General features: G+C 39.0%; 1 protein-coding gene across 1 annotated transcript in view; it reads right to left on the minus strand.

Moving 5' to 3' along the window:
* CSE1L (chromosome segregation 1 like) overlaps nucleotides 1-25,740 on the minus strand; it is a 35,038-nt gene extending 9,298 nt beyond the window's left edge. The window contains exons 1-15 of the mRNA XM_005900444.3: nucleotides 25,604-25,740; nucleotides 16,800-16,895; nucleotides 14,312-14,454; nucleotides 11,988-12,089; nucleotides 11,769-11,914; nucleotides 11,345-11,435; nucleotides 9,653-9,760; nucleotides 8,112-8,204; nucleotides 5,791-5,958; nucleotides 5,556-5,685; nucleotides 4,683-4,748; nucleotides 4,066-4,268; nucleotides 3,546-3,630; nucleotides 2,400-2,461; nucleotides 16-152 (exon numbers count right to left, since the gene is read on the minus strand). Of these exons, the coding sequence (XP_005900506.1) occupies nucleotides 16-152; nucleotides 2,400-2,461; nucleotides 3,546-3,630; nucleotides 4,066-4,268; nucleotides 4,683-4,748; nucleotides 5,556-5,685; nucleotides 5,791-5,958; nucleotides 8,112-8,204; nucleotides 9,653-9,760; nucleotides 11,345-11,435; nucleotides 11,769-11,914; nucleotides 11,988-12,089; nucleotides 14,312-14,454; nucleotides 16,800-16,890 (1,625 nt within the window). The 5' untranslated portion in view covers nucleotides 16,891-16,895; nucleotides 25,604-25,740. The remainder of the gene's footprint in view (nucleotides 1-15; nucleotides 153-2,399; nucleotides 2,462-3,545; nucleotides 3,631-4,065; nucleotides 4,269-4,682; nucleotides 4,749-5,555; nucleotides 5,686-5,790; nucleotides 5,959-8,111; nucleotides 8,205-9,652; nucleotides 9,761-11,344; nucleotides 11,436-11,768; nucleotides 11,915-11,987; nucleotides 12,090-14,311; nucleotides 14,455-16,799; nucleotides 16,896-25,603) is intronic.
* Nucleotides 25,741-26,812: the final 1,072 nt, after the last annotated feature.

The following is a 26,812-nucleotide window of genomic DNA, read 5'->3' on the forward strand; positions in this document are numbered from 1 at the left end:
ACATCAAATACTTACAGAGTGGCGCTGTTAGGCCCTCTCATAGTAAACAGTCTCTCAAGAGCATGTGCTGCATAAGTATGAACAACAATGCTTTCAGCCTGAAGATGATTGATTAAGAGGGGAATAGAGACTAAAAGATGCTCTTTTGGTACCTGAAAAAAACAACAATATATATGCCATATACATGCCAACAATATATGCCATAACTTACTGATGCCATCTTTGAGTAAAAGCCAACTGGAAGAGAGTGCTTTGCTGACTCTAAAAAGTCAGAACCTAATTTTAGAAATCAGAATCTGATTCTAATTTCCAGCTACTATTATATTGGAGATGATATGATATGGGTGAGAAATCAAAACTTCTTCCTCCACACAACGGTTCAACTCACATTCACTTTTCCAACCAATTCTCTTGCTCTGAGCAAGAAACTATGACTTAAGGGTAAAAAAAAAATCATGGAGAAGCAGACTGATTTAACTCCTCTTAGGAACTATACTTCCCACTAGGAAGTTTCTTAGAAAAATCAAGCTCTTTGTGCCTCACTTTCTCTTCTTCAAAAAACAAAGTGGAGAAGGGAGGCATAAACATAAGCATACTACTCTTCGTTAAAAACTTCTAAAACTTTGGAATATCTAAGATCCCACAAGCCATGTGGTATAGCCAAAAAAGAAAAAAACAGAGAAAAACTGTTTAGCATACTCTCCTGTGTAGGAGAGCAGGAAATATATAAACAGATATAGGACAATTTTAGGTTATATTTTCAAAATTAAATAATGGAAACATAAACCAAAACTCAGTAAAAAATGGTTACCTTCAGGAAGAGAGAAGGAACAGGGAGGAAAGCTAGACCTTTCTGAATGTACCCCGCCTGACTCTGGAGGCATGGACAGTAACCTTTCTCAGGCCTCCCGCCAAAAAACAAAACCCCACAAAGTGGGAATCTAATTATTTATCAAGTTAGTGGCAAAAATGCAGAATAATTTCAAGTTGTTTTAAACAGTTATTTCTTGACTATCCATCCAATAGGATAATATGCTAAGGATATAAGATGCACAAAGAAATCAAACGGCACTCAGCAGTATTACTTTGGTGATAATATTGGTTTTACTTATTTCCCGGGTATCTTCATGAAAAAGCCTAGAATCAGTTTCCCCAGCATCTAGATTATGGTCTCTAAATAACATTTCCCACCTATAAGGGTAGCAAACTCAGGTCTGGGACAGGAAATATACAAGATGAACCTGAAATATTGTCATATATGAAAGAAAATAAGCTGCTAAAAAGTTACTAAATTTATGTCAAGAAGACACGGGAAAGGACGTATGTATACCTATGGCTGATTTATGTTGATGTACATCAGAAACCAACACAATACTATAAAGCAATTATCCTCCAATTAAAAAAAAAAAAGAAGAAACGAAACCCTACATAATGGTACCCCTACTGGCCAAAGATGACACTGCTGCTGTTAAGTCACTTCAGTCGTGTCCGACTCTCTGTGACCCCATAGATGGCAGCCCACCAGGCTCCTCTGTCCCTGGGATTCTCCAGGCAAGAACACTGGCGTGGGTTGCCATTTCTTTCTCCAATGCATGAAAGTGAAAAGTGAAAGTGAAGTCGCTCAGTCGTGTCGGACTCTTAGCGACCCCATGGACTGCAGCCTACCAGGCTCCTCCGTCCATGGGATTTTCCAGGCAAGAGTACTGGAGTGGGCTGCCATTGCCTTCTCCGGAAGATGACACTAGAGAGTCAAAAAATAAATTCCATTTGTCCTCTGGAGGTTGGTAAGGCACCAAACTCACTACTCTGAACTTATAAAGGGGAAAAACACACAAACATGTATCCCGTTTTCCCTATTCAAACTGGTAATTAACCTATGAGGCAGTAATGTTGGTTGTGCAAAAGAATAAACGTATTAAAAAACTACACAAGTATACATTTAAAAATGGTGAATTCTATATTAAGGTTACCTATATCTCAAAAAATGTGATCATCACTCTTAACCTCACATTAGAAATACAGGGAACAGAGGAACAGGGGTAAATTATACCACTGAGGATGCAATCAGCCAAAGGTAGAATGAGAAACTCTACAAGATAAATGACTGGTTTCTTTACAAAAAAAGGGGAGGGTGCGTAGGAAAGGGGAAGAAGGACCCCTCTGTTATAAACTAAGGGACATGAGACATATCAACCGTAAGCAATGTGTAAACAGTATTTTTGAGAAGCTGAGAAAAATTAATCAAGGCCTAGTATCCTAAGTTCTTAAGAAGATATTATTAATTTTGTTAGATGTGGATATCAAATATGACTGCACAGTAGAAGGGAAGAGAAGCTGGCATACAATAAAGCTCTTAAGAGAGTAAGTGGCATGTAACATATAAATGAAAAGCTACTTACTTGATTCCTAAAAATCATAATGTATTTGATGCCATCAGCTTTAAGAACAGGAAACTCATTTACTATTAAAAGAAATAAAAAGTCACAGTTATTTAACTGTTACTCTCAAATCAGTCACAATATTATCAGATTTTAAAAACATGGTTCTGGGAAGCAAATGTCAAGTAATTATATAACGTCAAGTTATATTTAAGTTACATAATGTCAAGTTAATTATATAACGATCCACCACACAACTATTAACTTGGGTAAGTTTATGAATAATTCTGTTTTTTCACCTTTACCTTTAATTTTCACTACAAAGGAACATACGTTACTTATGTAATTGAACAAAAATGATTTGGGCCACAGGAAATAATGACAGTATCTCTTCCCAGAACCGAAGCTATTCTGAATCAGGAGCAGGCCTCTCCAGATGAGCTTACACGAGCAGTGGGAAGCACGCTGACTAGTGAAAGGGACAGAGTATCGGGCAGTTGTCAAAGCTCTTGAAGTGACGGTGACGAGGGAGTCCTCTATGTTATGCCCGCTGTGCAGTGATTTTAAGTCTCCACAACTTTACATGTCTGTCTGTCTTGATTAACATACTTTCATAAACATATGGAAGTATCCTGAGCATCTATTAGTCTCAACTGCTTTAAACTTACTTCCATTTTTATGAGTTCATTTTTTTTCAAGTTTTATTTTATTTTTGGCCATGTTGTGAGCTCTTAATTCCCTGACCAGATACTGAACCCAGGACGTCAGCAGTGAAGCACAGAGTACCAACCACTTGACCGCCAGGGAATTCCCAAGAGTTCTTTTTTTTTTTAAATGAGAAAGAAGGAAAACAAAAACCAAAGTATGATTTCTAGTGTGAAATTATTCGGGTAACAAAGCTGAATGACAATTCAGTCTCACTTGTTTCTATTTTCCTTCTATATAAACAACATTTTCTTTAGGCAAAGTTAATTTCACCTGGGCAAGATTGAAGGCACCCATTAGAAATTTTATCCGACAGAAGTAACTGCAAGGATAGGAGCCACTGTTTTCGGTATCATGAATGATACAGAGCCACGACAGCACTCATTTGGTAGTTTAAAATAACAGTGCACGTAAGAATTATAGGTACACTGTAAGTTGTATTAAAAACATTTCACAACTCACCATTGGCTGATTTTAAATCAGGGAGAATGTGATTCACGAAGAATTCAGTGAGGTTTACAAGCTCATTTGCTTGTGTAATCCCATGCTAAAAAACAAATTCATAACAGTAACATGAACTACCTGTATAAATCTACCACAATGGAAATTTAGGCAGCTTTAGAAAACCAGGTTAAAGATGGAGATAAATACTTCAAAACATAAACTGCTTACATATAAAATAAGACTGGTTTAAAAGATAATAAAGAAACTTCCCTAAATTAAAGAACAGCTAAACTTAAGCTTAGCAAGTTTCTTATACTGAGTCTCACCTAAAGAAACAAATGTACCATCTATACTTTGGTCTATGAGAAACATGTAACTAATAAATCAATATAAAGTCATTTCTGGAGACTATGAATTCTAATCAGAACACATTATCTAGCAGAGTAGGCTATATAACCAGAAATATATCACTTCTTTTTGACTTCTGTGCTAAAGGACAACTATGTTTTGGAAACAAAAATAAACTGAAAAGAGTTACCTTCTGTGTTTGGGCTTTCGATGCCAAAGATGTCACCAGGTAAATGGCTGCATCTTTGTGTTTCCAGTTGACAGATGGATTTTTGGCATATTCCTGCAGCATGGAATTAACATAACCAGAGAAGATTCCTGTCACGGGTCCCTCAAAAAACTTGCATAATCCTCGAACTAGATCACAAGCAGCCCTGCGTCTAGTATCAATATCTACAAAATCAAAGGGAAATACATCATGGGAGAAAGAAGCAACCACCAACCAACTGATTAAGTTTATAAGAAAACAAATTGCCATCTGATAGCTATAAGCAACAAAAAACAATGAGAAAAAATTCTCTCCCCACAAACAAAAAAATGATAATGAAACTAAAAGATCATAGTATGATAAATACTAATAAGTATATAAAAAAAGAGAAGACAAATGATTCACCATCTGATACTTTGATATAGCTCATATAAGGGCTGCTTTCTACCACGCACAAGTTAAAGAAGGAAAACAGTTCTCCAGAAAAAGACAACTGAAATGACCCGCTTACCCTGACTCCCTTACTTCCCCAAATCTTTCAAAAAAAGCGCAACTTTAACACTGGCTCCTAAGAGACCAACAGTTAAAAATCAACATACCAGATCCTTCCAGATCTCTTCTTATGTACTCCTCAGAATTATCTTCAAAGGCTTCTTCATCAGCAGCTGCAAAAGCAAGATGACATTCAGATCACCTCTTACAAGACATGGCAAGTCATTCTAGCTTTACAGTTGGGTATGCAGAAGAGCATGTGGAACCACTGTGTTTTGCAGCAAAGTGTTCTTTCCCAACCAATGACTATTTCACATATTCTTATTAATTGTTCTTAGAGCAGTAAATGCTACCCTGAAAGCATAGGTAACAGGTAATTTACACAACTGTGAGACAGGCTCACTGTTTTAATGTGAGCGTCCACAGAACTGCACTTTATCACCAACTTTCACAAGTGCTGGAGATCAATACAGGGAGGCCAGCTCTTTATTCTGACAAGTAAAGACAATAAACAACAGCCTAACCACTACCATCACCATTATTTCAGAAAAGTCACTTCAACACCAAAATAAGGAGGACAGTATCAGAATAAAGATCTGTCCTTTAAATATGGTTTTATGAAAAGGAAAGGAAATAGAACCCCATGTTACACTTTTATTTCCTCATTCTGTTCCAGACTGAATGATCTAATGACTGCTCTTCCTACTCATAAGAAAGACATTCTGTACAAATAGTCTCTTAGGACTATTTTAACCTTAAAGCACGAACTAGGTGGGCTTCAATTCTGTATTTAAAAGTTATCAATCACTTCTAGTCTCAAGTCAGCTATTCAAAAATAGCTTTTGCCTTGGTTAAATACTAAATCCAATAAAACGTAGACTGAATTTGTTACTAAAAGCAACACAGAGAAGACTTCTTAAATACACTCTTTTAAAAAATGAGCTTTTAATTAATCTCCTGAAAAAGCTTTTTACAATTACCTCTAAATTCCATGTTAGGCACAATAACCTTTTCACAGATACTTGTCAGCGTGTTCTGGTCCTCAAAGAGATTCTTATAGTGAGGTCTCTCACAAACTGAAGCCAGAAACTGAATTGCATTACTTACCAACTGGAATAAAACACAAAAATAAGCATATTTAAGAGCAAACTGAACCATTTGCTTCATGGGGGAGGGAGGGGATGCCTTAATTACTTGTCTCCACCATCATCTTACCAAGTCGTATTTAACCTCTTGACCTGTTGTAACTAGTAAATTCCAGATGGCTGTGACAAAACGAGGCAGGTACCGTTGAAATTCTTCATCGTATTTTTGTGCATAAAGTGCAGCATTATCACAAATCTGGGATTTTAAGAGCTCCAGTAAGCCTGCTTCCTCTTCATCCTCACATAAGAGAAAACAGAAAACTCAAACATACAACTTCAATGCTACCATAAACATGGAGAGTCGCCAGAGTCTTCAAAAATTATAAATTCAAAGTGCTGTAAACACATCTATGCCACTGCAAATGTGTTCACCTGGTCTTTCAAATAAATAAAATATGAAAATGCTTCTTATTTATTCATCAATGAGAACAGTTATCAAAAGTTTTCAAGTTAAAGCCCTTTCTTCTGGTTGCTGAATTACAAAATATTTATGCATTAAATTGAAAATAATATATTCCTTAAAAAACCTGAGTAATAAACATCAATCATTTCACACTTCCACTTCTAACATAGTCTTACTATCTCTCAAAAGGTTCTCATTTTCAAATATATTAAAATGTGTTCTCTTCCCCATAAGTTAATACTATAACATTCTCACAAATAATAGGTTTGCTCCTGTGTCCAGGGGATTTCCCAGGCAAGAGTACTGAAATGGGTTTTCATTTTCTACTTCAGGGGATCCTTCCTGACCCTGGGATCAAACCCAGGTCTCCTACATCGGCATGCAGATTCTTTACTAGGGTGCCATCTGAAAGTGAAGTTGCTCAGTCGTGTCTGACTCTTTGCGACCCCATGGACTGTAGTCTACCAGTCTCCTCAGTCCATGGAATTTTCCAGGCAAGAATACTGGAGTGGGTTGCCATTTCTTTCTCCAGAGGATCTTCCCAACCCAGGGATCGAACCTGGGTCTCCTGCATTGCAGGTAGACGCTTTACTGTCTGAGCCACCAGGGAAGCCCTATAAAATGTTGGAGAAGGTCGCAAAGAGTCGGACGTGACTGAGTGACTAACACTTCACGTTTACTGTAAAATGTTAAACAACCACCTAAAGCAGGGGTCGACCTGCTGCCTAATTTCTGAAGCACAGTTTTATTAAAACCCAGCTACACTCATCCTTTGTTTTCATTTATACAACTTATAGTATTGCCCATGGCCGCTTTCAACTACAACTGCAGAGCTGAGCACATAGTGCCCAAGTCCAAAATACCTGGACCTTTACAGGAAAAGTCTGCCAGCCCCACTCGCAACCATGACAGTGGCTAACAGAATAATCCTTAAGACATATAGCAGCAATCCACAAATACTTTCTGAGCTATATTATGTGCCAAAGAACTCAAATTGAGAAGAGATAAAAAGTACAGCTCCTCAAAGCATAAATATCAGGGATGCTACACACCTATGACACACAGTTAAATGGGCAAACAGCTCCCTTAAGAATCCTGTGTGAGAAACTTCCTTTAGACTTAAGTGTAAAGACAAGCTTGTTTTCTGAGGGACTGGTTTCTCCCTAGTGGACTGAAGGAATTATTTTTCTTGGTTGCACCCTCTGTAAATCTCAGGTAAAACGTGCTGTATACCCACAGTAATATTCTTCCTCTGTATACCACTCCCCAAACAGATCTGCATCACCAATTGTAACTTTTATCTGGTGTTGAAGTATTCTTACTATATCACCTTTTACATTTTTTTTTGTTTCTTGAGAAAGAGGTAAATCATAAATATAATAATAAACAAGCAAATAAGTAACACAGAAGAAGCGTTATTATGTTGAAAATCACTTTTTACAAAACCCAGATCAGAAACTTACACACATTACAAACTTTCATATACCCTCTTTCCCGCACTGCAGATGACTTTTTCAAGAGAGGCTGTTATTACAAAGGTTGAAGTTTTCTTAGTATCTTCAATGACAAGTGATTTTCTATTTCATAAAATGCTCACAATGTGAATATTCTTGAAGACTTACTTTCAATAATGTAATAAAATAGCCTTACCTATAAATTGTGACATAAGTCAGTATTATAAGAGTAATTCTGCACATTATAAATAATCAAATGTGGAACATCCCACATAATCAAATTTCACTTGCATTCTTAGAATTTTATCTATTAACGATGCAAGAGTAAATAAATTATAAGGAACCACAATGCTAAATGTTCTCAAATAACTTTCATTTTTCTGAAGAATTAACTATCCTCCCTCCAATATTCTCAGAGGTACTCAAATAATTCTTTCAACATTTAAAAATACTGAGATACAACTGACATTTAATATTGTATTCCAAATAACTCTTAGTTTAAAAAAGCCTACTTAGGAAATAAATAGTACTCACATCAGTTTGTAGAAGCTTATTATCTAATGTTAAGAGGGTATGAAAATTGTTCATCCAAGTTTCCATATTATCTTCAAAAAACTCAGGGAGATCCTAAAGAATAAATGGTGACTTGAGACTCTGGGTTGAAATAATTATATTTCAGTAAGTTTTCCCCGCAACGGCAAATGTTTTCCACATGCCTATAGATTCAAGTCCACATTTCTCAGCTGTGTCAACCAATATCTACTTTGACAAGAATTCGCTGCCCCAGCTGGGTCTGGCAGCTGAGTAAACTATTCTGACTGTCTCCGTAAGCTTTCAATCACAAATGATGCCGCCTGTTTCCTGTCCCAATGTAAATCTACTTATTCCTTTAAGGTCAAGCTAAGGCTAAAGACTTTCCTTACACAACACAGTGCTTACCAATACATTTCTTTTCCTTTCTGAATTACTGCAATTTTTTTTTAAGATGACCACTAAGTCAGGCTTCCTGGCTGATAGTTACTGATTTCCTATGGCACAGAACTGCCCTCTTAATGAGGAATAATCCCCCAAGGGTAAAGATTATGCCTCCTTCCTACTTAGGCTTCCGTGACTAACAAATTATTAAGCACCTCATTCTACCCGACTTCTAGGAAGCAGAATTCAAAGGTGTTAAAAAAAAAAACAAACAAACCAAAAACCCAGTGATATCCTTTAAGAATTTCTCAAACTGCTGTCCAGCTGGACACGGATGAAGGTATGCCATTTTGGGCTATTTGTCTCCTATTCATTCTATCTATTCTCTTCAGGAACGCTGTCCCTACCACTGTGAGAGAGTAATGTTGGGAGGATCAAGTCTGGTACTTGGCTCTGGCTAAAGTCAACAAAAAGGTCACATCCTTCCTCTTAAATCTCAGTATAGGAATCTGTACCAGTAAGACTTCCTTCTTGTCCTGAAACCCCAACTCTTATTTAAAGTAATGACGCAAGGACAGAAACAAAGACTGGAGCCACTACCTCACTAGCAACAGAGTGACCAGGCATTTTCTACTCGAAGATTGTAGCTGTGTTTCCTATGAAACACAGAGGTTCCGGTTCTTACACTTTCCCAAGCCTGCTTCTTCACTGTTTTGTCTCCCAGATAAGCTTTCATTAAAAGCTATAAGCTTTTTTTGGTATTACCTACCTAGAGGCCTCTAATCAAAACATGGTTCCCCCAGCATAAACACCCACTTAAACGAACTAGAGGAAGGCTTGGAAATGTGCTGTGTCTTCAGTAAAACAGAATATAGGATGACACTCCAACAGTCATTTAGGATGTGGGGTTTCCCTAACTTACCAGACTAAGAGAATGCTACTTTTCTATATATCCACCCACTAGCATGTCTAGGAACTACTATAAAATAGAACACAGTTTGTAGTTAAAAGTGGAGGGAATGAGAAAACAAAACAACTAATACTTATTCTTTGGGCGGGAGGTGAAATCAGTGCTAGCAAAGAAGTCTTTATCAAGTGAAAAACTTTACATTTGACATCAAAGAATAAGAACCAAAACCAAGAAATAAAACAAAACTTACCTGAAAGTTTAAACTGTAGAACAATTTTGAGATTAGGATCAGGGAAGAAAATAGAATCCTCAGAGCAGAGGCATCATTTGCATGGGTGCTGCAGAGTTCAATAGTGGCCTTGGAAAAGAATTTAGGAAGATGGCTTTAGTGTATCATAAACCTTAGTGAAAAAGCCTTGTACTATGCTGAACCCCTTGGCCAACTCAATATTTATATATCTTCTCCAAAATTTGGCTTTTAAATAGTAGTGTGCACTCATTTAAGATTTTTGAAAAATACTTTAAAGGATATATTTTTAAACTGTCCATAATAACACTACTGCAAAGTCCAATGTTAATATTTTGGACTAGATCCTTCTATTCTCCTCTGTGTATATATGTAACTATTAAATGTCTTCATATGTGTTCATTAAATAATTTCCTGCAACCTGGCCTTTAGGTTGTTTGCAACTATTTGTTATTCTAACTGCAATAAACAAGTTTATCTACAAAACTTTGTGCACATACTTCTAGTTTTCTGAGTTTGAGATTCTAGAACTATTACCAATGCAGAATGGTATGCTGTGAGTAAGGGTTTTGGAAGCCAGACAGATCTAGATACAACCCAGACTCTTACTGACAATGAGCATGACTCTGAGTTATTTCAGAGCCCCCATCTCCTTATCTGTAATTAAGCATAATACCTATCTAATATATATCAAATGCGAAGATATACATAAAAGGTCTTGGTAATTTGTGCATGTCTATTATGTAAAACATACACAACAAATGTTGCTAACTATATCCTGGAGTCAGGAAATACGAATCTTATGGTTTTCTCACTGAAGTGTCAAACTCCAGAAAGCTAGTACCATTTATAATCTGACGGGGAGGACACGAGTGTTCATTTCAGTGCACTCTGGCTAAAAGATGCCCCCCACCAGTTCTACCTGTTCCTGGCTAAAACTTTTAACGTCACTGAAAAGAAATAAAAAATCTCTGCCAATCCAACAGGTGAAAAAAATGATCACATTTGTCCAATTTTATTTTTGAAAATAAGAATGTACCATCAGTAAGATATCCTAACCATGAAAAATTCTGTGCATACTCTATAATTTAGAAGCTGTGACAATCACACAACCTTTCCTTTTTGAAAACAGGAAATGAGCAGCTTTTCTTGAGTTAGAAAAACTACTGAGGCATGGTTCTTTTTATTGTTTGTGAGACTAAACACTCCTCCTTCCTTATCGGGGGGAAAAAAAAAGGTTGACATTACTTCTTTTTCAATCTTAAAGGATTCTCAGAAAGATGAAGAACATGTTTAGGGAAGTTGCTTATGTACTATACAATGGTGTATATAAATTAAATTTCATAAACAGTAAAATCAAAATATAGACCTATTCCTTTAGAGATACACAAATACTTGAGTGAAATACTATGATGCCTGGAATTTGCTTTTAACTATTCATACAAAATCAAAAAGATAAAACAAAGTAAAAAGAAACAAAATGCTAGCAACTTGTTAAACCTGTGCAGTCAATACACAGGAATTCACTATACCATCTTCTCTATTTAGATATAGGTTTGAAAATTTTCAAAAGAAATGTTGCTCTAAACCATGACCTATCAAATAAGCTTTCAAAGCAATCTCTTAAAATGTATACAAATATTAAAGTGCTCTAAAATGTTAACTAAAAAATACCACCAAAATGTTATTGTATACCTTAAATAGATTCGTCAAAGGCAAAGCAAAGGCATCCAGAACAAGTTTAATTTCAGTCCATAACTCGTTTGACTTAAATTCATGGCGATATCTAAAAAATCAATGTAAAATAGGTAAATCCACAAATTTTTGTTAACTGACTTTAGGTTTTCAAGGCTAGATTAGACAAAAATCTATGGCTAGACAGCTTTCTGAAATAAAAAGGGAATTCAAGCACAGTTTATCAAGACCAGGTATTTTGCAAGTAATAGGGCAACATGAAATTAAAACCCTACACTTAGTAAGAAATAAACATGATAATGAATTGAGAGGCTTCTGTTCTTATTCTAGAATTATCAAAAAGAATGACAACAGTCACAAAAATACACACAAGGAAAAACACCTGAAAAAAATATTTTTAAAATACCAATTTACACATCAATACCTTTTAAATAAAGAATGTGCTGTACGAAGGACTCCGTTAATAACATGGAAATCTCCACTCTGAAAGCGATTCACCATTTCCGTCAACAAGTCAGGCCATTTCTGAGGGAAATCTTCTCTGCCAATAATGCTAATAGCATCACTTAACTGGGGGCAGGAAAGAGACTCATTAGATGAAACCTCTACAAACAAGCCCCCTAACAAGCAGGGCCTCACATACCTGCTTCTGAATTTGCTCCGGGCTGCTAAGCATCAAGTGCACTATGTTAGCTTTAATGGCTACTCTGTCGGCTTCACAAATTTTATTTGGTTCATCTTCAACCTAAAAGCAAAACATTAATGAGCAAGTAACATAAATTCATAGCCATGACTGTATGCATTTGTAGATAAAACAGAACCATTTCTTATTTCCTGGTTTCCTAAGAAAAACAGAAGACAGGGCCTTTCTTCTGTATGAACGGGTCACAGATTTCTTTAATAATCAGCTTCTCTGACTCTCTGATGTTAATTGAGAATCTCAGTTCTATATGATAATTAACCAAAATGTGGTTAAAATCTTCATAGATATATGCTACTCAGCCCATATTCATCCTCAATTTGATCATTACCTTAAGTTAAAGAAAGGTCTAGTCAGTGAAAACTTCTTGACCATTACCAGTTCAAATGCAACCAGGACTACATCACCCAAAGAGATTCTGAGTCTCACTAGTTTTATAAATCAAGACAGAGGGGGCTTGAATGTCTACACGTAGACGCGTGGATTTTTAAACATTCTAAAATTCACCAACTCATTTCTTCACTACATGTGAGAACACTTGACTACACAAGTTTAAGAACAGTTTTTACTATTTTTAAATTCTTCTATGGAATGAAGAAAAGAGACTCAGTGAATAAGCAGATGTCAAGTTGATTTTTTAGAAAAACTGACCATTTCTGTCAACTTTAATATCCTTCTAAATGTGATTATTACTAAAAACATTCCCTTTTTCTTTATCCTAACCCAGGTTTACCTCAGCCGTGCCATTACTGACATTTTGGGTCAGATAAATCCTGGTTGTGGGGGTCTTTCTTGTGCATTGTAGGATGGTTACCAGTATCCTTGGCTTCTTCCCACGAGTTGTCAGAAACACCCCCCATCCTCCGTGACAACCAAAAAATCTCTAAATATCCCCAGATGGGCAAAACCACCCCCAATTTTAGAATCTCTGTCAAAAGCTAAGCTAGGGAAAATACCCATTTCTGTTTCTCAATGTATAATTTTATACTGATCATTAAACTTATAGCACAGTAAGATTCACCTTGGAGTGGTGGCAGTTTAGTCACGAAGTAATGTCTGACTCTTTGTGACCCCATGGATTGTAGCCAGCCAGGCTCCTGTCCATGGGATTTCCCAGGCAAGAATACTGCAATGGGCTGCCATTTCCTTCTCCAGGGGATCTTTCTGATCCAGGGATCGAACCCACATCTCCTGCTCAGCAGGCAGATTCTTTACCACTGAGCCACTTGGAAAGCCCCCATTAAACTTGCAGCATATTAAGATTCACCTTATAATTAGAAAATATTTCCATATCCAAGACAGAGGACAAATCCCTTACCAAAAACTTCAAGTGCATTATACATATTATATATATATATATATATATTTAAAATGTGGTTTTCCAGCTTTATGTAATTTTTCTTTGTCCACAATAGAAACTGCTTCAATTATTCATTTAGACTGTGTAACTTTCCACATAATGTCTCTTCAGCAGAGAGCTAAAGTTAAATTTCAACCATGGGACTTCCCTCTCGGTCCAGTAGTTAAGACTCCATGCTCGCAATACAGGAGGCACGGGTTTGATCCCTAAGATCCCACATGCTACAGGGCGCGACCAAACAAAAAAACAAACCAAAACAACAACAACAGAACACAAATTGGAGGTTAAAGCAAAGTCTCACTCTCTCGAGCAGCCCAGGTTATGAAGCTGACTCAATATGAGTTTAAATAAAACGGGAACTCTCTGTGAGCAAAGACAGTTTTAAAAATATCTTTCTTCCCAAATGGCATACTCCTTTACCTACTGCATTATCAAGGACCTCCAACAAAATATTGCAAAGGAGTGGCGAGAGTGGCCTTGTTTTGCACCTGACCTTAGTGGGAAGGTTTCAAGTTTCTCACCATTATGTATATTAGTTATAGCTTTTTCACAGTCTTTATCATGCTGAGAAAGACCCCACTATTTCAAATTTACTGTTTTTAACCATGAACAGATGTTGGACTTTGACATAGGCTTTTTCTGCACCTATTGAAATAATAATATGACTTACGTTTTCTCAGTCTATAGGTTTTTGAATGCTGAAAACAGCCATGCATATTTGGGATAAATCTCACTTGGTTATGGTATTTTTATACTTTTTGTATGTTTTTGGGTTTGACTTTTTAATATTTGGTGAGGAGGGTCCTGTTTTTTATCTTTAATCTGTGTCCGAATCACTCAGGAACACTGCACATATAAATCTTTTAAACATGCAGGGTCTTAAACTAGGCACTCATAAAATACTTACAATTCTCCAATTTCTTTTAATATAGTTCTTGAATGTTACAGAGGCACACACTTTAATAACATTATCCTGGGACTTTTCTAATAATGTTAACAGCAACAATGGGTAGTTCTGATTTCCTTCTACAGATTCAAGAAACTTCTCAGCTGGAAAACAATACCCATGTTAGAAGATATGTTATTAAAACCAAATCTTAAGACTGTATGTATATGTGAACTATGTATATTTCTGACTGAAGCATCAACAAATGGAAAGATTAGGATTGTACATGATGTTACATTAAATTTACATAGTATCTCAGTTTTCAGATCACTTTACCATCCATTAACTCATCTCACAAACCTATGAAGTGGCCTGATCAGATGATCACCTCATGTGAAGGAGAATCTGCTTTTCAGAGACAGTAAGTGACCTTAGGGCAAAAAAGTCATATACCCTGTCTTGTTCCAGAAGGATTATTATGAGTACTATTAGTAATGGTAGTAACATTTCTTTTATAGGACTGTGACTAAGATTAAATTTGTTGATTCATTTTAATGTATATTATTATTAACCATATGGGTCTGATGTTTGACTCCCATCTGTTACGTTGTCACTACTGCCCAGAGAAGTAGGTAGTATTACCCTCACTTTAAGGACAAGGCCACTGAGGTTAAGTAAGCTTGTCAAAGATCACGCAGCTAGCGGATTTCATCACTGAAAAAGTTTTAGTCCAGTCCTTATTCTATCCTACTAGCTCTGAGTATTCCTTTCAAACTAAACATTTCTAATATCAGCAATAACCTTATACAAAGATTTTACTCGTATATTTTAAACTCATACTACAGTTAGGGATAATAAATCTCCTGGGTTACAGATCAGACCATGATGATTTATAGCACTTCCAATTTTTCCCTATCTTAAGCTTCTTAAGGCAGCATCCAGTCCAAGGTTTCAATATTTACTGAAAAGGTCAGCGGTTAGCATCTATTATTCTACAATTTAGTATGATTTAACACCTTCTTTCCAAATTAAGTCCCGAGTTTAACTTCCACCCTCAAACCCTCCCTGCTTTGTGTCTACCATGTGTTTCTTGAAAGATAAAGAATGCTGAACTGAAAAAAATTTTTCAAGAGGGGACACACTATGGTTTACATGGTTTTATAGAAAGCTTTGGTTGCTTCAATATTTGGTTGGTCAATATTTCATATCCGGCAATCCCTGTGAAATGTATGGTTGCAACTCTTATCAGAACATCAATTTATTCCTACATTTTGTCCTGGATTCATAAAACAACAGCACCTCCACCTTACAAAGACACAGTTATTAAAAATAATTTTCATTAAACAGTGTTGGCAGAGGCTTTCTGGGGAAGTCTTAGAACCATTAATTTCCTTTTATCCAAGAATAAATTACTTCTTTAAGCACTGACAGGAAAATCACAATTTTCCCTCACAGAAATCACAAAAGCCTTTCTAGACTAGGATGGATGCATTAACATGTAAATAATAAACAAATAATTCTATTTACTATATATAATATACAACATATTATATACAACATGTATAATATACAACAATATAATATATACTATATATAATATACAACACATATGTGCACACATTCATCTGGGTCTTCATGGAATGCTTCCAAAATCCTCTTTATGAGAATGCACATCAGTAAATTCTGAAGAAGTAGATTAAGAGCATTTCTGGTTAATATGGCTTACAACAAGGATCATCAGCGTACTACCCACAAGACACATGTGGCCCCCAGAAGTAGTTTGTTGGTTTGCGTGTTATTTCAAAAGTTTTTGATGTTAATCACTATCATTTAAAAATGAGAACGCTTCATATAAGTATCCTTATTTTTCAAGCAAAGCTGGAAATCTGATCTTGCAAGACTGGTTTGAATCCCCCCGAGTTAGATGGTTCCAAATATTAATAATATCTGTCCCTTAACCAAGGCAGTTAACCCCGCAGCCTGCCCCCTCACCCCCGGCTTTTACCTTCATGTGCAACTCCTACAGGCATTCAAGTTTGCAATTTTAAGCTTACACTAAATCTCTAATGAAAATTGGTCAAATCTGGGAGGAGGAGAAGGGGAGGAACCCTAGGTCTTAAAATATTAATTAAATCCAACATGGGGATTACCTAGTTTCACTCACTTAATCACTTTTAAGGCAGTTAACTCTTACCTCTATGCTCTGATTATTGTATCTCTAAAACAGGAAGGTGTAGGGATTTTCAGGAAGGTCAATGAACAAAGCATCCTAAACTTACTAGTCCTTTTTATTCCAAAAGGGATAAAAGTTATTTTACTCAAGAAACAAAAACACAACAAACAAAGAAGGAAAAAACCCACTGCCATATGTTATAAATGAAAAATAAACTATACCTAAGAATTCAAGTGTTAATCTCTTTTTAAAATTTTACAAACAGATTGCACAAAGGTTTCTCTCACCTGTCCTTTAAGAATAAATCAACCACAAGAGAGTATTTATTCACTTTACCTGGACGCCTGATGGCAGGATCAGGATCAAGAGTCTTCTTTAAATATTCTGTTAGTGTTTGCAAATTTGCATCACTGAGCTCCATTGCCATTGAGCCTAAAACAAAAATGAGGTTTGAGTAATTGATCACATGAGGACACAGGGATGTACAGAAGAGAATCATTTTACATTTTGGATGTCCCCCTCTCTGAAAGTCATCTACTTGATATGCTCTGGGTATCACCTATAAGCTTTATTCTTAGCCAAGACAAGGTTCCAGAAGACGGGCTTTTTTGAATCAGTGATGAGACAATTTTGAGATACAGAAGAAAAAACATATCACAAACTAAAGGTTAAAAATATGAATTATTAGATTTTTTAAAAACCCACAATAAAATAAGGATCCCATTGAGTTCTGAGATTAAAGAAACTAGAGTAAATTCTTTTGTGTACAACATGCAGCCATAGGTATTGACAACACACTATATACTGAGAATTTGCACCTGGGAAGATAATTTTGGGTTCCTAAGATGACAGCTGCAGTTGTAATTAAAAAGCAACTTTCCACACAAAAGCTAAGTCAAAGCAAAAATAAACAAGCAGAATGACATCAAACTAAAAATGTCTGCGCAGCAAAGCAAACCATCAACAAAATGAAAAGGCAACATACTAAATAGGAGAAAATATTCGCAAATCGTATCTGATAAAGAATTAATATCCAAAACATAAAAAAAAAAAAAAAAAAAAAAACTACAACTCAGAAAAAAAGAGTCCAGCTGAAAAATGGGCAGAGGAACTAAACAGACATTTTCCCAAAGACAATATGAAAAGGTGCTCAACATCACTAAACACAAGGGAATGCAAATCAAAACCACAATGAGATTATCACCCCGTACCTGTTAGAACGACTATAATAAAAAAGACAAGAAATAACAGGCATTTGGCGAGCATGGGGAGAAAAGGAAACCCTGGTACCTGTTGGTGGGAATGTAAACTGGTACAACCACTCTGGAAGTAAGTATGGAGGTTCCTCAAAAAATTAAAAACAGAATTACCACATGCTCCAGCTATTCCACTTCTAGGTATTTATCTGAAAGAAATGAAAATTCTAACTAGAAGAGATACTTGTACTCCCACTGTCTGCTGTTCACTGCAGCGCTATTAACAACAGTCAACACATGGAAGCAACCTAAGCATCCATCGATGGATAATGCAACGTAGTATACACACAGAATGGAGGATTATCCAGCCACACACAAAAAGGGAAACCCCTGCCATTTGTGACAACATAGATGGATCCTAAGGGCAGTATACCAAGTGAAATAAATGATACATAAATACCACAGACTAGAGATCTCTTCGGAGAAGGCAATGGCACCCCACTCCAGTACTCTTGCCTGGAAAATCCTATGGACAGAGGAGCCTGGTGGGCTACAGTCCATGGGGTCGCTAAGAGTCAGACACGACTGAGCGACTTCACTTTCAGTCTTCGCTTTCATGCATTGGAGAAGGAAATGGCAACCCACTCCAGTGTTCTTGCCTGGAGAATCCCAGGGACAGGGAAGCCTGGTTGGGAGGCTGTCTATGGGGTTGCACAGAGTCGGACACGACTGAAGCAACTTAGCAGCAGCAGAGATCTCTTCAAGAAAATCAGAGATACCAAGGGACCATTTCATGCCAAGACGGGCACAATAAAAGACAGAAACAGTATGGACCTAACAGAAGCAGAAAGTATTAAGAACAGGTGACAAGAATACACAAAAGAAGTGTACAGAAAAGATCTTCATGACCCAGATAATCACGATGGTGTGATCACTCACCTAGAGCCAGACATCCTGGAGGGGCCTTAGGAAGCAAAAATACTACAAACAAAACTAGTGGAGGTGATGGAATTCCAGTTGAGCTATTTCAAATCCTAAAAGATGATGCTGTGAAAGTGCTGCACTCAATATGCCAGCAAATTTGGAAAATTCAGCAGTGGCCACAGGACTGGAAAAGGTCAGTTTTCATTCCAATCCCAAAGAAAGGCAATGCCAAAGAACGTTCAAACTACCACACAATTGCACTCATCTCACGCGCTAGCAAAATAATGCTCAACATTCTCCAAGCCAGGCTTCAATAGAATATGAACCATCAACTTCCAGATGTTCAAGCTGGATTTAGAAAAGGCAGAGGAACCAGAGATCAAATTGCCAACATCCGCTGGATCATCAAAAAAGCAAAAGAGTTCCAGAGAAACATCTACTTCTGCTTTATTGACTATGCCAAAGGCTCTGACTGTGTGGATCACAACAAACTGTGGAAAATTCTTCAAAAGATAGGAATACCAGACCACCTGACCTGCCTCTTGAGAAATCTGTATGCAGGTCAAGAAGCAAAAGTTAGAACTGGACATGGAACAACAGACTGGTTCCAAATCAGGAAAGGAGTTATGTCAAGGCTGTATATTGTCACCCTGCTTATTTAACTTATATGCAGAGTACATCATGTAAAATGCTGGGCTGGATGAAGCACACACTAAAATCAAGATTGCCAGGAGAAGTATCAATAACCTCAGATACGCAGATGACACCACCTTTATGGCAGAAAGCAAAGAAGAACTAAAGAACCTCTTAGTGAAAGTCAAAGAGAAGAGTGAAAAAGCTGGCTTAAAACACAACATTCAGAAAACTAAGATCATGGCATCTGGTCCATCACTTCATGGCAAATAGATGGGGAAACAGTGGAAACAGTGACAGAGTTTATTTTTGTGGGCTCCTAAATCACTGCAGCCATTAAATTAAAAGATGCTTGCTTCTTGGAAGAAAAGCTATGACCAACCTAGACAGCATATTAAAGAGCAGAGACATTACTTTACCAACAAAGGTCTATCAAGTCAAAGCTATGGTTTTTCCAGTAGTCATGTATGGATGTGAGAGTTGGACTATAAAGAAAGCTGAGCACTGAAGAACTGATGTTTTTGAACTGTGGTGTTGGAGAAGACTCTTGAGAGTCCCTTGGACTGCAAGGAGATTCAACTAGTCCATCCTAAAGGAAATCAGTCCTGAATATCCATTGGAAGGAGTGATGTTGAAGCTGAAACTCCAATACTTTGGCCACCTGATGCGAAGAACTTGACTCACTGGAAAAGACCCTGATGCTAGCAAAGACTGAAGGCAGAAGAGGATGGCAGAGGATGAGATGGTTGGATGGCATCACTGACGCGATAGACATGAGTTTGAGTAAGCTCCAGGAGTTAGTGATGGACAGGGAAGCCCGGCATGCTACAGTCCATGGGGTCACAAAGAGTTAAGACAGGACTGAACTGAAATACCACATGATCATGTTTCTATGTGGAATCTTAAAAACAAAAATTCATAGATAAAAAGAGCAGATTAGGGAACTTCCTCAGTGGTCCAGTGACTAAGACTCTGCCTACCAATGCAGGGGGCATGGCTTCTATCTGTCCCACATACTGGGGTATGCGGCAAAACAATAACAAAAAAAACAGATTGGTGGGCATGGCAAAACAACAACAAACAGATTGGTTAAAAAAAACAAACAGATTGGTGGTTGACTGCATGGCAGGGGCAAATGGATGAAGGTGGGTAGAAAGGTACAAATCTCTAGTTACAAAATAAATATATAAATCAGGAGGATGTAATGTCCGACACAGAGACTCCAGTTAATAGCAGCGTGCTGTATATTTGAAAGTTATTAGGACAGTAAATCCTAAAAGTTCAGAACAAAAAAGACAAATATATTTGTAATTATGTGTGATGATGAACGTTAATTAACTAGGTTTATTGTGATCATTTCACAATATATACACCATTATGTTGTGCACCTGAAATTAATGTTACATCTTAATTATATCTCAATAAAAAGCAACTTTTCAAATATTTAAAGCTTAAAACTAAATATAAATCACAGAATATGCTATGACTGACCAAAAAAATCCACATCTAATATATTACAAATGATTAATAGGCTTTATAAAGGGCTACAGCTAATGCTGAGGTTGTGAAGAGTACTCCTCCACAGCCAGAAACCACAGCCTTCTAAGGAGACCAATCTTTGAAGCTATCTGTATTCTCCTCAACACGCTCGTTTTTACCACAAGGGAAGCCAACATGATGGCTGATTTGGTAGACTCCACCACTTATATATATTACTTCCTTTGATACAGGGCAAACTACTCTATGGAGTTCCACTCAACCACACACACAATTCACTGAGAAGCAACTCTTCCTGTTTTTTACACCAAAGGTTTGGAAAATGCTATGCATCATATTCACCCTCTTTTGGAGATGCGCTTTAAAAGCTTCAAGAACCCAGAGCCTGGCCACAGAACCATTTTATTATGGAACACAGGCCGGAAAGCAGTGATTTAATCAATTTATTTCCCATTCTTTTTTCTGTGTTGAAATGCTGAATCTGTTATGAAAACATGAAAGTTTGCTGTTGCCAAGGAAAACCGTTTACACCAGTATATATGAAATAAAAAAAAAAAGTCTTTACTACATGCAAATTATTCTACCTTTTGGGATTTACACAAGGCAGCATGTGTGTTTGGGGGATTACAGAAGGTAACTGAACCTATTTTGTTGAGTTTAAATTTTAAATACACTCCTTAATAAATTTGCATTTTACTAACTTTCTTCATGACAGAGTCCCATGCAAGCTGGCACCTGTCAACCTTATCTCTGACCTTCTTGCTGTCCAGCCACCAAAGCCTTCTTTCTGTTCCTCAAACCAGACAAGAGTTCTCCCTGACTGTAATAACCCTTCCTTCTAATTTGACATCAGGCATCATCCAGCCCACTGTCAACTCCTCAAAAAAGCCTTCCACAATCATCATCCACCTCATCCCTATTGCACTGTTCACAGCACTTATTCTCATCTGAGGTATCTTTGACTTGTCATCTCTTATTTGTAAGCTCCCTGGGGCAGGGACTTTGTAGGTCTTGCTCACCTCTGTAGCCCAGGACCTTCAACATTGCCTGGCACACAGTATTCACTAAGCATTTGCCGCATGAACTAATGGATAAGCTAATATGTCAGTCAAGCGGCTAAAACATGGATCCAGTCTGGATTGGAGACTATCCTCTGAGCATCAGTTATTAGCAAGCATGACATAATGTAGGAACTCAATTATATCTGTCAGATAAATAGTGACCAACATACTGACATAATTGGTTTCTGTTCATTCAAAAATGCTTCAAAGAAGATGGGAGTTTGAACTTTATCCTGTATATTGTTCATACTTGCCAGTGCTTATTTCGGGGGTCAGGACTCACTGTCTCCTCCACCTAGACGGCTCTGCCCCTGGAGAGCTTTGTAGTTCACTCCCTGCTTCATTCAGGTCTCTTTTCAAATGTCACTTCTGTTTTGAGCTGCTGTCCTGGACCATCCTATCTAAAACAGCACCCAGCTCAGTCACTCTCCATTCTCTGGTTCTGCTTTTCCAATTTTATCAGGCCTATAAACTGCTTTCTTGTTTACTATGCTTTCCCCTCCATTAGACTGTCAGCAACATGGGAGCAAGGACTTTGTGTTTTGTTCACTGCACTCTCCCTCGATTCTTAAAACAGTGAAGAGCACCTACTGTGTATTTGTGCCCTATTTTCAAAAGCTACATACCCTTTATTGATCTTTTTTCCCCCATCAAAAAGCAGTCATGCTTCGCATTTATTCAGTCAATTGCCTGTGAGACAGAAGGGCTGGAGCCAACCGACTCTAGGAGACACGAAAGTGACCCCCACAAAACGGTGAAGCTGAAGGGCCAGGTTAAAAAAGTGTATGGCGGGAAACTGTGTGTGTGTGTGCAGTGGTGGTGGTGCTGGTGGAGGAATATAAGCACGCATGCTACAACCCCCAAAAGTTAAAATACTTTATAAATCTTATATTTTTAATGTTAAGGGACTAAACGTTTGTCCAAAAATCCCTTTTCTGTCTCCTCAGTGACAGTGTCTATAAACCCAAATTGTAAGCTTAAGTCCTGATTTGTGAAAATATGACACATCAGGTAATTTTAGAGAATACTCCAGAGGCAGCAAGATTAAGGTCTAGTTATCTTTATTTGCCAGAGGTGGAGGTACACTGACATTCTGAAATATGTGCAATATATAAATGTAAAAAGCATTACTGACTTTAAAGACAAACTAGAAATGAAAAAATTCACTCTTTTGCCTTTAAATGAAGGCTGATACTTTACTTCTCCATTGAGCTATTTTTGGAAATCTCTACCCAAAAATACATGAAAAATATGTACCACAATGGGCTTCCCTGGTGGCTCAGCTGGTAAAGAATCTGCCTGCAATGCAGGAGACCTGGGTTCGATCCCTGGGTTGAGAAGATCCCCTGAAGAAGGGAACAGCTACCCACTCCAGTACTCTGGCCTGGAGAATTCCATGGACTCTACAGTCCATGGGGTTGCAAAGAGTTGGACACAAATGAGTGACTTTTGCTTTATGTACCACAATAAATCAATTATGCCAGACTTTTTGTTGAAAGACTGGCTGGACCTAAGTCTAGCCTCTTCTCAAAGGTCCTCAATTACAGATGAAGACATTTGGAATAAAAGCTTTGCTTTCCAAGGCCACCACACAGAAATGTGTGACGTAAGTTGACCCAAGATGTATGCCTTTTCCTTAAGATATTTCCTCTGCATTAGAGAACCACTCCAGAGGCCCTACATCTGGGGGAAGGGAGAGAGATCCAATAAATGAAAACCATCTGGCACATACACATTAAGAACACACTGCAGCACCTCAGTCCACCTTCTGCTTTCTCATCACAGGAACGTACCACTGAAATGCAGAGCCAAACTTTTTACATTGTCTACAAAGCCCAATGTGATCTGACCTCCAGACACCTGTTCCTTCACATACTACTCTGTGAAAGCTAGATTTTCCTCGAACCCTTTGTACTTTCTATTCGCTCTGCCTGGAATGTTCTGTTCCCTCATCTTTCCATAGCTGGTCTCAGCTCAAATGCCACCTCCTCAGAGAAGTCGCCTTCATCTGTCATTTGTCTGGAATTATTTAAGCCATTTATTTGTAACCTTGTCTCTTTCCCCCTCTAGAATATAGGCTCCCCAAGGGAAGGAACTCTGTCCATTTTGTTTGAGACAAAAGAAGATAAATTTCACTGTATTCAAAGAGATTAAGTGGATTAAATGAAGTTATTTACCAAGTTATTAAATGAATAAAGGAACAAATTAATACCAAAGGTACAGCACTGCCCCCAAACCTATCTAATACTGTACAGAAAATGGTTCTCCTCTATCCTAGCTCTCATAGCAAAAATCAAAGTAAACAGAGGGGAATAAAGAATTCCCCTGCACTGGTGTAAAGAAATGAAAGATATAGGGTCTTAAGAAGTAAGAGGCTGGGTAGATCCAGTCCCACGAATTATGTGAAAAATGCAGACACACAAAAAAGGGCCAAAATCTTCACTGTGGTGGTCCAAGAGGAGGCGAAAAAGAGCACTGGCAGGATCCAAAAGTAAAAAGTCCCTTTTCATGCATGACTCTTCCGAGGAATAATACTTGTGCATCTACCATGTGGCAAGCACTGGCCATCTGCTTACAGCAGCAACAAGACAGGTAAGGTATCAGCCTTTGAAATTTGAAAAAGACAATAACCAAGTAAACTATTAGTGATTCTAGAACATGATAAAAAAAACTATGAAGTAAATAAAACTAGAGTGATATGATCAGTTGAAAGAGATCCTTTGAAAGGTTGGTCAAAAAGAGGCGTAACGTAAGTGAAACCTGAAGGACAGGGAACCAGCCTTGCAAAGATCTGCTGTTGGCATGTCCAAGCAAACGAAAGGCGCGTCCGAACGCTTTCTGGAGGACATGCGCTCGGAACACGTAATAAAAAGAAAACGTAAGCAGCGTGGCTACAGTGGTCAAGGAGAAGAGGTGGGTGGGAGAGGTGGACAACGGTCACCCCAGATGGGGCTTGGTAAACCAGGGTAGTAACTCAGGGGATCCGCAGCCACTTTATGAGGTAAATGTTTTCAACCCCGCTTTTCCAGATGAGGAAGTGGAGACTCGGAGAGATGAAGTGACCAGCCCTAAGGAGGGGTTAAATCTGAAAACGAATCCAGGCCTTCTCGTTCCTAAGCTGAATCCCAAAGCTCCGAACATTGTAGGTGTTCCCTCAAGAGGTGGACCCTGGTAACCCGACAGGTGCACGGACCTCCTCGGGGACACAGACCAGTCTAACCCTCACGAGCAACTCAGCAAAGTGAGATCACCGGGCCCGTTTCACAGCCGCGGAGACCAAAGCCCTCGGCGGTGTGGCGCTCCGCCACCACCGCCGCCGCCCTAACGGGAAAGGGAGGCCCAGGATAGCAGCGGCGGGCGGGGCGGCGGCTCGTACGCCCGCTCCGCAGCCGGCCAGGCCCCGCAGCCGCACTCGCCTCACGATGCGGGCGGCCGGGTGCGCCGAGAACGGACGCACGGGTGCGACCAATGAGAGCAGGCCGCCCCGAGAGCGCGGCCAATCAGCGCGGCGCTAAGGAGGAAGAGGCGGGCGCTCGCGCCGCACGGGCCAGGCCTAGCCCGGGCCGCCCTCGCTCCTCACAGGCCCGGGCGGGGGTGGGGTTGCTTACCCGAGCCTGCACCTCAGACCTGGGATGCCGCCAGGACAGGCGAGACGCGAAAGCGAAGCCCCTGCCCCCGGACGCTTCCGCAGACATGGGCCAATGTTCCGCTCTCGCCCGGAGGTGCGGTCCTGGCTTCCCAACGTTCGGAAGCGCAAGGAGCGCTTCCACCCTCCCCCAGCCGGGTCCCGAGAAGCCCCGACACTAGGCCGTGCAGGCCTGCGCCTCACCTCGTGGGGACGCGGGAACGGAGAAGGGAAGCCCAGTCACGGACCGTAGCCGGCACTCTCCACTCCTACCGCCACTCCACACCTCACATTCAAACCCCGGCAAAATGGCGCGGCAGGGAGGCTGCGGCCGGGGCGCATGCGTACAAGGGGCCGAGTAAGGGGCGGGGCCAAGGGCGCTCGGCTCCACCCAGATTCCAATCACCAATCACAGCCCCGCTCTGAGGGGGCTGACGTCATGCGCGGCACTGGTCTTTGACCGCGCTAGTGGGCATCCCTCTCGCGGTTCTGAGAAGGGCACACATGAGGCGCGTGTCCGCTGAATTGTGCCCTCTTTTGATGTCAGGCTAGAGTCAGGCATCTAGTGGGTCTTATACAACTATCGAAGGAACTGTCCAAAGTCATGGCCAAAGCATCTCCGATAGAAGAGAACTTTTCTGCCCCTCGTGGAGCTTGTTTTAAAGAGAGGAAAGGAATAAACAAGATCTTTTCAGATTTGATAAGTGACGTAGATTGTCAAGGGGATGGCCAGAGGAGATCTCTAAACAAGTGACCTGAAGTTCAACAAGAAGACAGCTATGGATTAGCCTGCAGAGCTTTCCAGGAAGAGGGGATGCTAATAGCAAAGGCTCTGAGACAGGACCCGGCTACACTGGGGCTTAAAAAATAAAGTGGAGCATGACAGGAGGAGTTAGATCTGCAGGGGCCAGATGATGTAGGCCTATATTGCATGGAACATACACTAAAACAAAACAAAAACTGTCTATCTGAAATTCACATAGAACCAGGTGTCCAATATTTTATTTGGTGGTCCTATCTCCATTATATTTTCTTCACAGCATTTATCACTCCTTGCAATTAATTGTCTCTTTTTTCAACTGTCCCCCAACTGTATACCTAAGGACTCTGTTCAAACAAGGGCATTCTCTTTACAGCTGTATCCCAGCACCTAACACAAGGTAACTTCAATAAATATTTGCTGAATGTTGAATTAAATGCCGTATATAAATAGGTGAAGTCCATTGCGAAAGGTGTACATTATTAGAACACTGGTGGAAAAGATGTATTTCTACCATTGCAGCAGTAGTACAAGCAATCATCTTGGTCATACTAGTTCGCTTTTCTGGACATTTTCCTCTAGTACGGGTGAGAGCAACCCTGGTGACTTAACAGTTTTTCATCCCTGAACGCCAATCAGGAAGGAAGCTGGCT

Source organism: Bos mutus, chromosome 13, assembly GCF_027580195.1.
Source record: "Bos mutus isolate GX-2022 chromosome 13, NWIPB_WYAK_1.1, whole genome shotgun sequence".
Taxonomy (NCBI): domain Eukaryota; kingdom Metazoa; phylum Chordata; class Mammalia; order Artiodactyla; family Bovidae; genus Bos; species Bos mutus.